General features: G+C 53.3%; 1 protein-coding gene across 1 annotated transcript; it reads right to left on the reverse strand.

The window, feature by feature from the left end:
• Positions 1 to 6936: 6936 nt before the first annotated feature.
• LOC136510742 (uncharacterized) lies at positions 6937 to 7290 on the reverse strand. The gene has a single exon (XM_066505093.1). It carries the CDS (start codon positions 7288 to 7290, stop codon positions 6937 to 6939), a length of 354 nt encoding a protein of 117 aa, XP_066361190.1.
• Positions 7291 to 18234: the final 10944 nt, after the last annotated feature.

The raw sequence follows: 18234 nt of genomic DNA on the forward strand, positions 1-18234 counted from the left end.
CACTTGACGATTCTCCCTGTGGCATCCTAGTTTTGGATGACCTCGTCGAGAGAGAAGGACGTCACGACCATCACCGGGTGTGACTCGAAGTAGTGATGCAGCTTCCTCTTGATGATCAGGACGGCGTACAAGAGCTTGTGAATTTGCGGGTAGTGAGTCTTGGAGTCGGACAAGACCTCGCTAACGAAGTATATGGTGTGTTGCACTTTGAGGGTGTGTTCCTCTTCCTCCCACTCAACAACCAGGGCAGCGCCGACCACTTGTGTGGTGGCCGTGATGTAGAGGACGAGCAGCTCTCCATCGGTTGGGGGGACCAAGATCGGGGCTTTTGTCAGAATTTCCTTGACTTTATCGAGTGCCTCCTGAGTCTCAAGAGTCCACGCAAACCGATCGGTCTTCTTCAGAAGTCGGTGTAGCGGGAAGCCTTATTCATCGAGGCGTGAGATGAAATGGCTAAGCGCAGCGAGGCGCCCCGTGACTTGCTACACCCCCTTTAGGTTCTAGATCGGGCCCATCCTTGTGATGGTCATGATCTTCTTCGGGTTGGCTTCGATGCCACGCTCGAAGACGACGAACCCAAGCAGCATGCCCCTCGGGACTCCGAAGACGCATTTTTTAGGGTTGAGTTTGATGTCGTGTGCTCGTAGTTTTGCGAAGGTCTGCTCTAGGTCATCTAAGAGCTAGTTGGTCCGTTTGGACTTGACCACGATGTCATCTACATAGGCCTCAATGGTTCACCCAATGAGGTCTCAAACACTTGAGCATACATTGCTGGTATATAGCTCCCACGTTTTTTAGACCGAAAGGCATCGTGACATAGCAGAACAACCCGAATGGGGTGATGAAAGAAGTCACGAGCTGGTCAGACTCTTTCATGGCAATCTGATGGTACCCGGAGTATGCATCAAGGAAGTAGAGGGTTTCGTACCTCGAGGTCGAGTCGACTACTTGATCTATACGTGGCAAAGGAAATGGATCCTTTAGACACACCTTATTGAGACTCATGTAGTCAACACACATTCTCTATTTCCCATTCTTTTTTGTACAAGGACGGGATTGACTAACCACTCGGGATGATACACTTCCTTGATGAATCTGGGCACCAAAAGCTTTGTGATCTCTTCACCGATGGCCTTGTGCTTCTCCTTGTCATAGCGGCACAGGCGCTGCTTCACTGGCTTGGAGCCCGGCCTAATCTTCAAGGCATGCTCGGCAACTTCCGTCGAGATGCCTGGCATGTCCGAGGGTTTCCATGTGAAGATATCTCTGTTGGTGCGGGGGAAGTCGACGAGCGCGCTTTCCTATTTGGAGGAAAGCGTGATGCCGATGCACACCACTTTGCCCTCGGAGTTACTAGGGTCTACAAGGACCTCCTTGACACCCTTCGTAGGCTCAAAGGATCCTATCGACTACTTGAAGTTGGGTGCCTCCTCGGCAGTCCCTTCCTTGATGAGCGCGAGCTCCTCGAAGGCGATGAATGCCGAGGCATGCTCACAGCACTCAACCTCGCACTCATAAGCACACTGGAAGGAGGTGCTGACGGTGATGACCCTACGCAGGCCCAACATCTTGAGCTTTAGGTAGGTGTAGTTGGGGACGGCTATGAACTTCACGTAGCATGGTCATCCCAGGATGGCGTGGTAGGTCCCATAGAATCCAACCACCTCGAAGGTGAGGGTCTCCGTCCTGTAGTTGGTCAAATCGCCGAAGGTGACGGGTAGGTCGATCTGCCCGAGCGATATGGCTTGCTTCCTAGGCACGATGCTGTGGAAAGGTGCCCTGATCGGTCGAATGTGTGATCGATTGATGCCCATGGCATCAAGTGTCTCGGCGTACATGATGTTGAGGCCGCTGCCTCCATCCATCAGCACCTTGGTGAGGCGTTCGTGCTGATGATTGGATCAACCACGAGTGGATACCTCCCCGGCTGTGGGATGCAATCCGGGTGGTCAGATCGATCGAAGGTGATGGCGGACTCCGACCATCGGAAGAAAGATGGTGTGGCTGGCTCGGCCATGTAGACCTCGCGACGTGCGATCTTTGGGCGGCGCTTGGAGTCATAGGTCACCATCCCACCGAAGATCATGAGGTAGCCGTCTGGGGTCAGAAAGATGCCATCCTTCCCCTTGCGTCGTCTGCCACTGGCTCAGGCTTCTTTCTCTGGTTCCCCTTGTCGGAGCCACCGGATAGGAACCGCTTCATGAGGGCATAGTCCTTGTACAGATGCTTGATGGGGAAGGCGTGGTTCAGGCACGGCTCCTCGAGCAGCTTCTCAAAGTGGTCGGGAGCATTCTTGGTGGGCGCCCGACCACCTTTCCACTTGACAGTGGCCACGAGTGAGCCCCCATGCTGCTGCTTGTTCTTCTTCTTGTATAGATGGTTAGAGGGGCCCTCACCAGTGTCCTCTTCTCGCCTCGCTTTGCCTTTGTTGCGATCAAAAATCGCTCCGACCGCCTCCTCGCCTAAGGCATGGCTGGTCGCGATATCGAGGAGCTCCTTGGTGGTCCGAGGGCCTTTCATCCTAGCTTGTGGACCAAGGACTCGCAGGTGGTCCCAGACAGGAAGGCTCCGATGACGTCGGCGTCGGCGACAATAGGCAACTCATTGCATTGCCTGGAAAAGCGTCGAATGTACTCGCGGAGAGTCTCTCCGAATTTTTGTCGGCAATTTTTTAGATCCCAGGGGTTCCCAGGGCGCGTGTAGGTGCCCTGGAAGTTTCCCACAAAGATCTCCTTCATGTCCACCCAACTTTGAATCCGGTTGGGTGGAAGGTGCTCCAACCATGTTCGCGCCGAATCGACCAGGAACAAGGGCAGGTTGAGGATAATGAAGTAATCACTATCCACGCAACCGGCTTGACAAGCAAACCGGTAGTCCTCAAGCCACAAGCTAGGGTTCGTCTCCTTAGAGTAATTCGGGACATTGGTCGACGGTCGATACCATGGCGGGAAAGCCACGTTGAGGATGTGCCAGCCAAAAGCCTAGGCACCGGTAGGTTGGGGCTCGGGCTCCGGTCTTCGCTGCTGTCGTAGCATCCACCATGATGAGGATGGTAGCCGCGGCCGGCCTCCTCTCTCTTGTCACCCCGTCCGCACCTGTGGGCGTCTAGGGTGTTACGTGCGTCACGGTTGGGGCTAAGATGCCCATGCACCAAACCATGGCAAGTCCCCCGCCATCGTGTGGTGCCTAGTGGACGGATACGTCCCGGCCATGTTGTCACAAAGACACACGCTTAATGGCATCGAACTCGTGTCACCGAGACAGCAAAATTTCCGCATGTTGCACTGTTGTGCGCTCGAGTAGCGTGCAGATCTCACGAAGGGCCCGATGGTCTTCAGGTGTCGTGGGCTCTGGGAGCCTTCGGAGTAGGGTCACCGCGGCAGCTATGTTTTGACTTTCCCAGGCGAAGTGTGGGATGCCCCCGTCATCCTCGATGATCCTCTGGTTTACGTCGTGGGTGATGGCGTGTGCATGGCCACCATCCCCGCAACGCTCGATCTCACATTCGAGCTCCGCGCACTCCTGCTTCAGCTGGAGTCGCGCATCCTCGAGTTCCTGATGTCGTGCCCTTAGCTGTTCCACCTACATGCGGGGAAGGGCCCCGCATCTTCTTTGACTTCGTCGTCTAAGTTGTTCGGTGCGGTAGCCCCACCCTTGTGGACGCTTTCGACGCGTCCCTAGGGGGAACCTACCATAAAACATTCTGGCGAGGGGTGATGGCTCCCCCTACTGGAGTTAGAGTCAGAGATCGACGCTGAATCTCTAGCGAGAAGGTCATGGAAAGACCCCACGATGTAATCAGCCATTCCCATGAATACGTCATCCGTGGGAGGCAGGTACATGCGTTGTACCGTGAGGTGACCAATGGTTCTCGCGACATTGTGCAGATCGAACGGGAACACCGTAGGGGCGTCCCGAGTGAAATATTCTAGGGAGAACGGCTACCCTCTAGCAAGCTGCGTCATGACGTTAGCGAAGGAGAATGTGAGGTAGCGCACATCCTCCTAGGATGGTCGGGGTCCTAGGAAGGCGTTGAGCTGGTGCTCTAGCCTCTCGTAGTCGAAGCCAAGGAGCTGGTCGCTCCCGAGGACATGGGTCTCCTGTGCGCGCAGCTATATCTTCTCGAGGGCTTCGACGGTTGCGTCGAGGCTGGTGGAGCGAGGAAGTTGGACGAGGGCAGGAGCTCGCGCCAGCTCTCCCTCCACGGTGACGATGAAGTCCAGGCACCTGAAGCGCACGTGTGTGCCCAAGACCCAGCTAATGTCGTGGCTAGCCATCCGTGGTCTATTGTGGATGACGAGACACGCAAAAGGCCCCTACCTAGTGTGCAAATTGTCGGTGTTTCGAATCACCAGCTAGTAAATTTCTAGTTTGCATGTCTGACTCAGATGGCTGTGCTCGGAGGACACAAGGATTTATACTAGTTCGGGTGGAACGTCCCTACGTCTAGTCTGCTGCTGGTCGTGTTACCAGCACTTGGTTTGTAGTAGGGGTTACAAACAGGCGAGAGAGGGAGAAGGTCCCAAGTCTCTAGTGAAAAGAGTGAGTCTGGTTGAGCTCTCTGTCTACTGTCGAGCGCCTAAGCCTTCAGCCACTCAGACGTGTTAGATGTGTGGGAATGCCCTCCTCCCTCCCCGTGGGGCGCCCTACTTCCCCTTTTATAGATGAAGGGGAAGGTGCAGGTTACATCAGAGAGAGAGGGAGTCGAGGAGAGGAAGGCTTCCAAGATTGCGACGTCTTCCATCTCCTTTATGCGGGTCCCGCCGACCCTATAGAAGATGATGGGGACGGCTCCACGTCGTGGCCCTGTTCGTCACTAGCATCATACACGGGCGACGTCATCTGGTCATAGCGCTCCATTCCGTCCCAGCGGACGGTATGGCAAGCTAAAGCCTCCGCTGGAGGCCGTACGGGAAGTAGGTAGCATAGCACTGGCATGCCCAATGTGCTGGCGACGTGCGTCCTCAGACGTGGCCCATCGTGGCCCTAGGTCACATCAAGACGTGCCTGCTCCCCTTCTGGCGTAAGAAGTTTGACCCTCGACTCATACTTTTTGACCCCTAGTGGTTGGGGGCGGTACGGACCTCTGTCGGGCGAGGCAGAGCCCACGCCCTTGGGGTCGGGTGACGCGAAGCCCATGCCCGAGGTGTTGAGCGAGGCAAAGCCCGTGCCCTCAGGGTCGGGCGAGGCGGAGCCCGTGCTCTCAGGATCAAGCGAGGTAGAGTCCACGCCCTTCGAACGTGATGGGCCTCTCACCCGAGGGGTCGGGCGAGATGGAGCCAGTGCCCTCGGGGTCAGGCGAGACCAAGATACACTCTTGACCATCTGAGGGAGTTAGCGTTCGCGACCATTAGCTACCTTCTTCCGGGTATCCCTGACACTGATACCCAACAAGTCTACATATCAGTCTACTCAGCGATGAAATCAGTGAGCACCTACGACCTGATCGTCTGTCGGCTTCTAAATTCAATGGTGTAAGTGCCGAGCTCGACCACCCATTTAATGATACGGCCATTGGCTTCCTTGTTGAGGAGGATATCACCGAGTGGATACTCAGTAACCACTGCTATGGAAATGTCTTGAAGTAATTACAGAGCTTTTGGGATGTGATCAGGATGGCGTATAGCAGCTTCTAGACCTAGGGGCAACGAGTCTTTGACTTGTTCATGTCCTCGCTGATGAAGTAAACTAGGCGCTGGACTTTGTAGGCGTGTCCGGCCTCTTAACGCTCAACAACGATAGCCGTGCTGACCACCCGGTTGGTCACCGCAATGTAAACTAGCAGGGTTTCACCGGTTTGAGGTGCAGTCATGATCGGAGGTTGGTTGAGGAAATGTTTGATCTCGATGAAGGCCTTGTTAGCATCCTCCAACCAGGTGAACTTCTCTTTCGCCTTAAGCAACTTGAAGAAAGGGAGTCCCTTTTTGACCAGCTGGGATATGAAACGACTTAAAGCCGCCATGCACCTTGTTAGCTTTTGGATGTCCTTGACATAGGCCGGCAGTTTCATCTTGCTCACCGCTTATATTTTCTCCGAATTGGCCTTGATGTCGACAGCTAACGATGTTGCCAAAGACGATACCGGACGGAATGTTGAAAATACACTTAGTGGGATTCAACCTCCATCGGCACTTCTTTAGGGCTTTGAATGTTTCATCGAGGTCGGCGATGAGGTTGTCGACGGTCTTATACTTAACCACCACAGCATCGACGTACGCCTCGACGTTCTTCTCGATCACATCCTTGAGGCAATGCTGGATGGCTCTCTAATACGTGGCACAACGTTCTTAAGCCCGAAGGACATGGTTGTGTAGCAGTAGGCGCCGAAGCGCGTGATAAACGACATCTTAATTTGGTCTTCTCTTTTAAGGAGATCTGGTGATAACCAGAGTAGCAATCTAAAAAGCACAAGAGCTCACAACCTGCGGTAAAATCTACGACCTCGTCTATGCGAGGTAGGCTGAAGGAGTCTTTAGGGCAATGTTTGTTGAGATCGGTGTAATCAACGCACATTCTCCATTCTTTATTATTCTTTCTTACAAGAATCGGGTTGGCTAGCCACTTCGGGTGATACAACTCTTTAATAAAATCGGTTGCTAAGAGCCGTGATATTTCTACTCCAATAGCCTCATTTTTGTCCTGCGCGAATCATCGAAGCTTCTGCTTGATTGGCTTGGCGGTCACTGAGATGTTTAAGGAGTGCTCAATCAGCTCTCGAGGTACGCTGGGCATGTCTGCAGGTTTTCATGCAAATACGTCGACTTGCACCCTTAGGAAGCTGATGAGCATGTCTTCCTATTTGGCGTCTAGGTTGGCCCCAATCTGAGCGGTCTTGCTCTGGTCGCCTAGGACGAGGACCACCTCCTTGACTTCCTTGGACTTGGTTGCTACTCGAGGGGGCTCCATGGTGGGGATCTCCTGCTCCTCCTGTGGGACCTACTGCGAAGCGATGAGGCAATCCTGCATACGGATGGAGATGTCAGCGGCCTCGTCAAGAGCAAAGCTGTCCCTCTCGCAGTCGTAGGCGGTATTGAGGTTGGCGCGCAGGGTAAGAATTCCCTGCTCCATCGGCATCTTCAAGAGTAGGTACACATAATGTGGCACATCCATGAATTTGGCAATAGCTGGTCGGCCCAGGATGGCATGATACGTCGTGTTGAAGTCTGCTACTAGGAAGTTGACATGGTCGGTACAGAAGTGGTCAGCGGTGCTGAACTGTACCAGCAAGGTGATCTGCCCCAGAGGTTGGGACACCTTCCTAGGAACAATTCCTCGGAATAGAGAGTCCATGGGGTGAGGTCCTCCTTGGTGAGCCCTAACTCAGTTAGGGATCCAACAAAGAGGATGTTGAGAGCGTTTCCATCGTCAATGAGGACCTTCTTGAAGCATATGCTCTTGATGATGGGATCCAGGACGAGCAAAAAATCCCCTAGGTATGACCAGTCCAAGTACTTGGGGTTGTTGATGGTGTCATCGTATGTGGTGACCGACATGATCTATTGGGCTGTAAGCTTCTGATCCCGCTTGGTCTTAGAGGCTACCCTACCGCCAAAGATCGAGGCGACGGTCTTGTTGGGATCCTTGTGGGGTATGACCCTGGATACCCACGGCAGACCACATGGGCTACGCCCTCAGGGGCGGCCTAGCCCACAAGACAAAGCCTTGCGGCGCACGACTCTGGTCGGCGCCTTCCACAAGACATCTAGAAGATATCCTGAAGATACTACGAGATCTGTTAGGATATGTATGATCCGAAGATTTCTGTAAACAGTTATTACCTTTCGGTTATCTCTCAGATCTAACCGACTTATAACCCTGCTCCCCGGTCTATATAAGGCGGGCAGCAACCCCCTCCAAACTCACGCAATATCATACGATAGCTAATACAAACCAACAGACCACAGGAGTAGGGTATTAAGTCATACTAATGGCCTGAACCTGTCTAACTCGTGTGTCTCTGTTGCCTTCTTGTTCTTGATCTCACGCTCCTCTGCCGATCAATCTACCTTTGTGGCATACCCCTCGGAGGACTGCTGATGATATTCTATCAACAGTTGGCGCGACAGGTAGGGGTTTGCGTGCTATTTCCTTGTCGAGCAAGATGGCTTTTTCCGCAGGCTCTTTGTCCCTCCCGCAACCCGGCCAGATCTTCATGATCAGATCGACCTCCTGGATCATCGATGCTAATAGAGTCGAAGAGCTCCTCGAGCCAGCGCAGGTCAATTATGTGCCGATCATCTCCGCACCTGCGACTGTAGATCCGATCTCGGAACCACCACCGAGGTCGCCTTCATCAGCAACTCACCGCCCGCTTCCTCGCTACCAGGGGAGGTAGATCAACAACGATGATCTGATCGAGTCCATCGATCAGGTCGGTCTGAAGCTCACCGATTGTCTCTCCATCACCAAATCGGCTCTAGACACTTTGGTTTAGCGCCGACCACCCTCAAATCCAAATCTATCGGAGGCTGCTCAGAAAACTCCAGGAGTTACGGCTCTACCCTTCGGGCTCACCAACGTCGTCACCACCTACCAAGATGCCCTGGGGGCAGATTCGCCGACCAGGTGGGAGACATCCTTCCTCTCGCCGACCAGCCTTCGCCGGCCGTCAACATGCTCCACGTCAGCCGACGCTCTACAGCGTCCCTCCAGACCATCCCAGAGGAGAATCCAGACTCTAAGTCCTAAGGCTCTACGGAGACCCTCGCCAAAACCTTCACCGAGCAATTTCCTCTCCCTCCTTTCCGGGGTAGTGCGATCTTCAACGTCAGCGTCGACAGCCTCCCTCAGAACGGCGAGACCGAGGAGGAACGCATCGCTCGTGAGAACCGAAACATCAATTGCGCACAACGCCGAGCAAACGAGAATGCACTCACGATGGCCGAGCAACAGCTCGACTCACAAGGAAGGCCACTCCAGCGGTCTGTCTCCATACTTGGTCTACGGCTCAGAAGCCATACTACTAGCGGATATTGCCTTCCGAGCACCTATGGTGGAAAATTATGATGAAGAGCATGCCACAGCTGTTCGGACAGAGGACGTCGACAGGGCCAAGGAAGAATGCCTAATCACCTATGTCCACACAGCCCAATATCTGGAAGGCTTGCGGAGGTACTACAACCGCAACATTAAAGGTCGTTCATTTGCTGTCGGTGACCTCGTTCTCCGCATAAAACAAAAAACCGAAGGGATGCAAAAGCTCTACTCCCCTTGGGAAGGGCCTTACATCGTCAAAGAGGTCACCCGACCAGGGTCTTGTCGCATATGTGACTTAGACGGAATCGATGTTCCCAACTAATGGCACATCGAGCACCTTATACGTTTCTATCCTTGAAACACTCCAGGCATGTACTCTCCACTTTATATTGAATAATGTTTTGGTCTCCATAACTTGTCTCCACTTTTTCTCCATTGTGGCTTAACCCCCACTTACACTCGCCGAGCTTTATGCTACTCCATAGCGAACTCCAATTCGAAATCGCCATAACCGCGCCGACCACGTTTCACCAAATCTCCAACGTTATCGCCGAACACGTTTTCGCCAAAATCGCCGAACGATTTCTCCAAATTGCGAAGCACGTCTTCTTCCAAAATCGCCGAATAAGTTTTCTCCAAATCACCAAACAGTTTTCTCTAAAACGCCGAACACTTTCTTTTCTGTTCTCTTCGAAGAAGACTAGTCCCCGATCTCTCCCTACATGTGCCACGGACTCCACGCTCTGCATTATGGGTGGTCGGCTATGGTTCCTTGGTCACGCTTGTTCCTCCTACATGTCCACAGGCTCTGCGCTCGACATTACAGACTATGGGCTAGCTAAGGTCGAGAGCTCAGCACAGAACTAATTGCTCGAACGCCACTTATACTACCTATATCTCCAAGTTATTTTGATAACCGCCGAGCAGCACACGTTCTGCTCTTTTCTCTATGGAGAAGACCCAATCTTCGATCTCTCCCTACACGTGCCACGGGCTCCGCGCTCTGCGTTGTGGATGGTCGGCTATGGTTCCTTGGTCACGCCTATTCCTCCTACACATGCACGGGCTCCGCGCTCGACGTTATGGACTATGGGCTAGCCGAGGCCATGGGGTTCAGTAGCAAACCAACTGCTTGGATGCTACTTGTACTACGTATAATTGCGTTATGGTTAAAACTGCGAAGATTTTTTCGCCGAACTACAAGCAAACTGCATACACATGCACCTTATAACATTTATCACATATATAAGTGTTTTTCGCGCTATCGCGCATTCTAACTACATTGTCTAGAAATTACAGATGATAATCTCCGAGCATATCACCGAGCTTTGCCATCGCCGCTCGTCTCACCAAACAGGTCGATGTCACCGGCCAGCTTTCTCGCCGCATCCTCCACCTCATCCTCCAGCTGCTGGGTCTCTGCCTCGCTCAGCCCTTCGACGAATCCACCCCCTATCGCCTGAAGGTCAACGGATGGATAGTGGGACCGGACCACCGCAAGGGCCTGAGTAATGCCGATAACAACGGCGTCGCGATTGAAGTTCTTGAAGCTCTCCCACGCCGTCTTGCACCTTTGGATGACGATGTCCGGGTGCAGCGTCCTACGGTCGATGTGAGGAGCCACCTCCAGGTCGACATGGTCGAGCACTGGTTTGACTCCAGCAACTATGACGTCAAACTTGTCCCTCTGTGTTCGGGCATCCTACTCCAGCACATCGAATTGCGCTTTAACCCTCTAACAGTAGTCTGCAAGCATTACATAGTTCCATCAAGAAAGGAAACTACTTCAGCATTAACTCCGACCAGGGAATACTTACCGTTCAACTCCTCAGCCAGTTTATCTGCTCGCCCTGTCTCCTTCGCCTTTTCCTCTCGGAGTTGTTCGAGGGCTTGGCGCAGCTGGCTGAGCTCCATGTTTTGCTCTACAAGCACAACAGTCACCGCCAAAAATATGGTTGTTCAGCAATACAAAGCACATTCGCCAATATACCGTACCTGCTTTCTACTTGGATACGCTTCTGAGCTGCTCGGAAGTCTATTCCAGTTGTGTGGAGGCACTCGCCAGCTCCTCAGACTTGCACTGTGGCTGCTCGGACGCAGCCGCCAGCTGCTCGGCCAGGACCCCCTTCTGGTGTTCCAGATCTCGCGTGTTGGACTCAGCAAGGTCTCGCTCGCGCCGAGCTCTCCGGATGTTTCTCTCCATCAGGTTCATCGCCTCTCTGAGTTTTTCGTTCTCTTCGATGAGGGGTTCCATCCTCTTTATCAGCTGATGCCACCGCTCAGCAGTCCGAGTTATCCCCTGCAAATACATAATTATAATGAGCTTCGATCATCAACGTCAAAGATGACCACTCCAGATGCAGTACTGACCTCGATTTGTTTCATCACTCCGGTGAGGGCGGTCTTCAATTTCCTCATCTCCCTAGTGGTATCTTCCTCCTCGATAACCACCACTTCGTCGCCGCGCTTGCGGAGGATTCAGACAACATGGGGTCGCGGTTCAGCACGCTTGATCTCCTCCACCTCCGTCCTCTTCAGCCATAGCTTGAGGCACCACCGGGGGGCTCCATGGCCGGACAGCGGCTCTGACCATGCCCTACGACGCTTCAGGAAGCACCGTTTGTCCCTCGAGCACCACCAGCTTCTCCGCCCCAGACTCCAGCGCATTGCCGGCAACTCCAGCCTCTGCTCTCGAAGACCCAGCAGTTCCTGCCGTTGCCTCGGGCACTGCCGCCGATCCGTCTATCACCAACGCCGCTCGTTCGTCGTTGCCAAGATCGCCAGCAGCAGCGGTTGACTCCTCCAGCTGCCGAGCTCTCGGGGACTCTAGGACGGTAGCAGCCGGCGTTGCTTCCACTATGGGATCAGCCCTCGGTGGTTCGGCAGTCTGGACTGGTGGGGTCAGACCATCCGCACATTTCGCTCTACATCAGATCAGTTCGTCAAGCGCCAAAAAAATGCTAAGAAATGACAACAAAGTAACTCCAAGGAAAGTATACTCACGGTTTGGTCCGCCGAAACAATTTCTTGAACCGGTGACGCCTACCCGAGCACCCAAGCGTGGCCATGGGGGCGACTCCCGTACTCTGTGGCGGAGGTCCGGTTTCCTCCACCGTTGGCCTTTGTTCCACCTACAGCTCTACGACTCCCTCTGCCTGCTGTGCAGGGACTCCCATCGTCTGCTGCATGGGGACTCCTGTCGCCTACTGCTCAGGAATTTCTTCGCCTCTCCTCGCTTGTTCCTCTGCGCGAGTGCTGTGCGGAGGTGCTTCAGTGCTCGGCGGAGGAGCCACTGAAGTTTCGTCGCCGTTCGACCACTCGAGCACCGCGGTCCTCCGCTGTCGAGTGGTCTGGTTGCCACCAAGCGAGATGCCGCCCGGTTTGATGGGACCAGCGGCCGTCGTCGTCTTCTTTCGGGCTGGCTCGTCTGTCGTTGCTCTTTTTCCCCAGACTTTCTCCGATACTGGGCGTGAATTTTCTATCCGACCATCCCCGGACTCTGACAAAGCGATGGCTGCATCTTCCTCAGGCCGAGCTGGTGGTCGAGCGTCTACACCCCTCGGCCAATCACCCCTCGGCACGCCGAAGAAGTACACCGCTCTTTCCTGAGAATGGATCTATGCATAAGTGCATCAGTTCACTGCACGACAATGCTTCAGGATTAAAAGTGTTGAAAAAAACAATCGAGATGGTTACTTGAGGCGGATTTGTATAGTTGAAGGCCCTCGTTTGCTTTGGCCAGCTAAACGAGGCGCTGGGAGCAAATAGCTCTGTGGCCCGCTCTAGGACAATTTGTTTCGTCAGCTGTTCCGTCCTCTCTCGGGTCCCGTCGTCATCACCTCTACAGTCAAAGCCCGGGTGGGCCCTCTCCTTGCAGGGCTAGATTCAACGCATAATGAAGCTCGCCGCCATTAGTTCGCCGCTAATCTCTACGCCTTCAAGCAGGTCGAGGAGCTCCTTTACTTGTTCCATGTCATCACTGTTCGGTTTCTCCGACCAGCTTTTCTGGTTCTCCGGGATATGGTGGACGTCGCAGCGGATTGCAGGGTGACTTTGTTTCATGTAGAACCACTTAGAGTTCCACCCTTTTAGAGAAGTGTTCAGTGGTACATTAATGTACTCGTTGGCCATTTCATCCCGGAGCTGTAGATATACGCCACCGACCACCTTGGATCCACCACCGCCCTTCTTCAACCAGAACAGGTGTCTGAAGAGGTTGAAGTGTGGCAGAACCCCTAGAAACGTCTCACAGAAATGGATAAAGATCGAGATGTGTAATATGGTGTTGGAGTGGAGATTGCACAGACTAATTGCCTAGAACTCTAGCAGATCCCGCAAGAAAGGATGAATAGAGAACCCCAACCCACGCCAGAAATAATCCTCGAAGACTACAGCTTCATCCGTGTTAGACATCGGGAAGGGCTCACCATTGGTTGGCCGCCATCCGGCGAGGACGCTGTCAGGAAGCACGCCCGCCTCCACCAATCTCTCGAGCTCCGCTTCCCCCATGCGCGATGGCACCCACTCTTTGTCTCGACTGGCTCCCGCTCCTGCCTTCTTTGGGCTCGCCTTCTTCGAGTTCACAGCTCTCCTCTTCGGCGCCATCTCTCAGATCTAGATGGGGATTGGCGTCGGGAGCGTGCGTGGATGCGAATCTAGAAATGTGAGGGCTGAGGATGAAGACGAAATGGTAAAGTGGCAAAGGTATGAACGAGTGATGCGGCGGCGCAGTTATAAAGCACTTTCCCCACCCTTTCGCATTCGAGGGTTTTTGGGAAACCGTTCCCGCGATTTGCGCCCCTCCGAATTCTCCGACGCGGCTTGTTGGGCCGTAACATGGGCTTTCACGCAACCGCATCCTACGTCACTAATTTATCGCTACCGTTGGTTATCACTCGCTGAATAAATCGCCAACTTCACCATTTATTGAGGCTCGATAACAGTTACTGTACAGCCGTTACTCCGGTTTTTTCTCCACAGTTGGGTTTTTTAGATATCTCCGTAAACAGCTCGGGGACTGGCTGCCTGCTCGGCTGGTCTTTTTATTATTTATATGTTTCTGACCCTGGCACCACGTAACTGCGTCACCTACTGTCAGGCTCGGGGACTAAGTGGGCACACTTCACCAGCGGTGAATGTGCTCTCTCATTTTAGAGCTTCGCTCAAGGACTGGCTGCCTGTTCGGCTGGTCTTTTACTATTCTTCTACTTTGGACCCTGGCACCACATGACTATGTCATCTACTATCAGGCTCGGGGACTAAGTGGGCACACTTCACCTCACGGTGAATGTGCTTGCTTTATTCCTGAAGACTCCACGCCTCTTGAAGTTGAAGAAGATAATCTCCTTTTCTCGTGGCTGGACTCTAAGTGGGAACACTTGTTCCACTGCGAAGAAATTTTCAGTTCTAAACTTGAGCTCCTTACACCCTTATGGCAAGCCGTGCTTGGGTTATGCTGCTCGGCTACGGTTCGAGCTGCTCGGTGACAATACACGCTGCTCGGCAACTTATTATGGTGGTCAGGCCATGAGTTCGACTGCTCGGCTTCGTTTGCACCTGCCCAGACAAGCTCAAGACGGCGTTGCACTACGGGTACAAGGCACTCGGGGACTAGCTATAGGGGTATGACCCAGGATACCCACGACAGACCACATGGGCTGCACCCTCAGGGGCGGCCCAGCCCACAAAATGAAGCCTTGCGGGGCACGACTCTGGTCGACGCCTATCGCAAGACATCTGAAAGATATCCTAAAGATACAACGAGATATGTTAGGATATGTATGATCCCAAGATTCCTGTAATCAGTTATTGCTTTCCGGTTATCTCTCAGATCTAACCGACTTGTAACCCTGCTCCCCGGTCTATATAAGGCGGGCAGGGACCCCCTCCAAACTCACGCAATATCATACGATAGCTAATACAAACCAACAGACCACGGAAGTAGGGTATTACGTCGTACTGACGGACTGAACATGTCTAACTCGTGTGTCTCTGTTGCCTTCTTGTTCTTAATCTCACGCTCCTATGCCGATCAATCTACCTTCGTGGGATACCCCTCGGAGGACTGCCAACGATATTCTATCGACAATCCTGGTAGGCAGGGCGAGCATGCTTGCCACGATCCTCCTCCCAATCGTCGTGGGTTTCGTCATCCTTGCGTCGCGGCCTCTTCATGTCTTCTTCGTGGAACGCTTTGTTCAGGCCTTTGCACTCGCCCATGGTTTGCTTGCTGCCTTTATGAATGGGGCAGGGCCCATCCATGAGCTTCGTGTAGTCGACGTCGTAGCTATGCTTAGCGCGAGCGTTGATGGTGTTGACAGAACTATCTGGCCTGCGTCGGTGGGACTGCTTGCCTCTCGAACCTTCTAGCCTATCGTCGCGCCGGTGCTCATGATCGTCGTAGCGACGGTCAAGCTCGTCGTGGCAGTGGTCGCGGTTGTCGTGGTGCCTTTCCTCACGATGGTCATCATTACGATGCTGTTGTCGATCGGGGCAGGAGGCCCAATCAGCTTCTTCGGCGTCGGCATAGGCATTCGTCGTTTGTTGGAGCTCGTTGATGGTTGCTGGCCTCTTGTGATATAACTTTCCGTAGAGCTGTTCATGGTAGAGGAGCCCTTTGGTGAACGTAGAGATGGCCTCGCTGTCGTTGATGTTGGGGATGGAGTTCCTTAGCTCCGTGAAGCATTTGATGAAGCTGCGTAGGGGTTCCCCGGAGGTCTGATGAAGCTTCTCTAGGTCGTATTTGGTGCCTGGTTGCTAGCATGTAGCCATGTAGTTCGTGACAAAAACCCTCTTGAGATCATCCCACGATTCGATGGAGTCTGCCCTTAGGCTAAGGAGCTAGTTGTTCGCTGATTGATTGAGCATGACGAGCAAATAGTTTGCCATCACGTCTTCGCTTCCGCTGGCTATGTGCATGGTGATCTCGTACAGCATTAGCCACTGCTCGGGATTGGCCTTGCCGTCGTACGTGTCCACCCCAAAGATTTTGAAGCTCGTCGGCCACAGGACAGTGCGCAGTTTGTGAATGGGAGAAGTCCCAAAGTGTTGGCGACGGGTGGCGCTCGGGCCGTGATAGGTGCGCCGTGCTCAGCATTATACTGCTGCCAGTGCTAGATTTCCACATCGTGGCGTGCGGACTGACTATTCTCGATGCGGTCGCGGACATCGAGGTCAGCATTGATGTGCTCACGAACGTCGTACGACAGGGGTTGATTAACCTTCTGGTTGCCGTTGTAGTGACCACCTCGATCGCCTGGTGGGCGAGGGGGCATCCCTCTTGGTCCGGGTGCCCTTCGTAGTTGCCTCTAGATCCCCTATAGAGATAGGGGCCACCCGCTTGATAGCATGGGCGTTCAAAGCCCTAGCGCTGACTTCCCCTGTCATGGCGAGAGCCATGGGGGTGGCGGCTACCTACGGACGCAATCGAGTAAGATGGAGTAAGGTTCCAGATCTCATTGACTTAGACTTGAGCCACCTTAAGATGCGCGGCAATCTTTTCTAATTCTGGAGTCAGCGGGAGTCTAGCCAGCTCAGTGAAAGCAACAGCGAGGTTGGCGCTTGGCATGTGCTGCACCGGTTGGTTGCCCACCATGTCGAACTTCTCGTCTAGATTACGACGGGCATGGTGTGGGGTGTTTGGATCCCCATCAGCCATGTGAGCGGCTTCTTTGTCCCGATGATGTTAGCGGTCGGCGTTCTTCGCGAGGTGAGCATTGCGCTCGTCGGCGGTTTCACCATCCTTGGTGACGATGTCATGGCCGATATGGTAGAGTTCGCCCTTAAACCCGGGGGGAAGGGGGGAAACTAGAGGTGGTCTTAGTTGACCCCTCGGAATATGCGTCGAGGCTCTCCTCCAAGATGGTGTGGAGGGAGTCATCTAGAATCTAGCGGATAACCACCATGTTCACCATGGGCGCAGGCTGATCGGCCTTAGGCAGATCAATCACGTAGAGGTCGTCGATGTGGTCGCGCTGAGCGTGGTCGATGAAAAGGTGGTGGACGACATTTTGATACGCAGATCCCATACCCACCATCTCGAAAGGATAGGGCCTCGGCAGGTTCTCCATCGGGGCTTCATAATGGGCCAAGCGCAGGCCGATAATTGGAACTATCCGGTGCCGCACCGTACGCCCTTCTAGAGTAGCAGTGATCACCATATCTGAATCTTGCTGCATCAGACAATGCGGCCAAGTAGGTCGCTCGGTTGCAGCGGCTTGGCGACCTCGGAGTGTAGGAACATCGTCGCTTATGGTAGTCCGATCTAAGACTGAGTCCACGAGAAGCTAACATTCGGCCAAGCGATCTATGACCCGATCGATGGATGTGATCAGATCATCTTGGTCGATGGATCTCCTAACCCAGTGATAGGGCGCCGAGATCAGAGATGTTGTTGAAGATGTTGGCACGATCGACGTAGGGTGATTCTGCACCGCCTCCACGATCTCCTCGACACCATTAGCGCCGATCACCTAGGTCATAGATCCAATCATGAACGACTGGCCTAGTTCGGGAGGACCATTGAGCTCGAGAAGCGGACCATCTGGCTCGCCATGGAATCAGCACGCACACCCCTACTTGGCGCGCCACTGTCGATGGAATACGATTGTCTGTCTACAGAGGGGTATGCCCAAGGTAGTAAATGAATCGGTGGATGTGCGCAAGATACGAACTAGATGGTGACACAGGCGCAGAGACAGCGATTTAGACGGGTTCAGGCCGTTAACTCGACGTAATACCCTGCGTCCTGTGTCTTTGTTGGATTGTATATTGTGATGAGGTGGAATCTAGGGGGTCCCACCCACCTTATATAGCATAGGGGTTAGGGTAACAGGTCAGTTAGATCTATTCATGATCGGTTATAAGATATCTATTTACAAGGAATATAGCATCTTAGCATATCCAATCAGGTCATCCTTCGCCGTCAAGGATCTTCACGTAGCCTTGCAACGCACGCCGACCTGTGTCATGCACCGCATGACATGATATGTTGGGCTAGGCCTCCTTTGGTGGCACGGCCCATGTATAGCCCTATGGGTATCCGGGATCATACCCCCACAATGACCGTCATACTTGAACTTTTATAAATTAGACGGTTCATTACACTTGCTTTCCAAAGTGTACACAACATAATGAAATTATATAACTGTGGAGAGATATAAAGAGGGATTTTTAGTAGAGCGACTCTAATGAAGGTTTAGAGAGTGGGTTTAAGAAAATTGTTGAAAATACTCTTTGTTTTATCAGGTACAACTTGAG

This window comes from Miscanthus floridulus, chromosome 16 (assembly GCF_019320115.1).
Source record: "Miscanthus floridulus cultivar M001 chromosome 16, ASM1932011v1, whole genome shotgun sequence".
Classification (NCBI taxonomy): Eukaryota; Viridiplantae; Streptophyta; class Magnoliopsida; order Poales; family Poaceae; genus Miscanthus; species Miscanthus floridulus.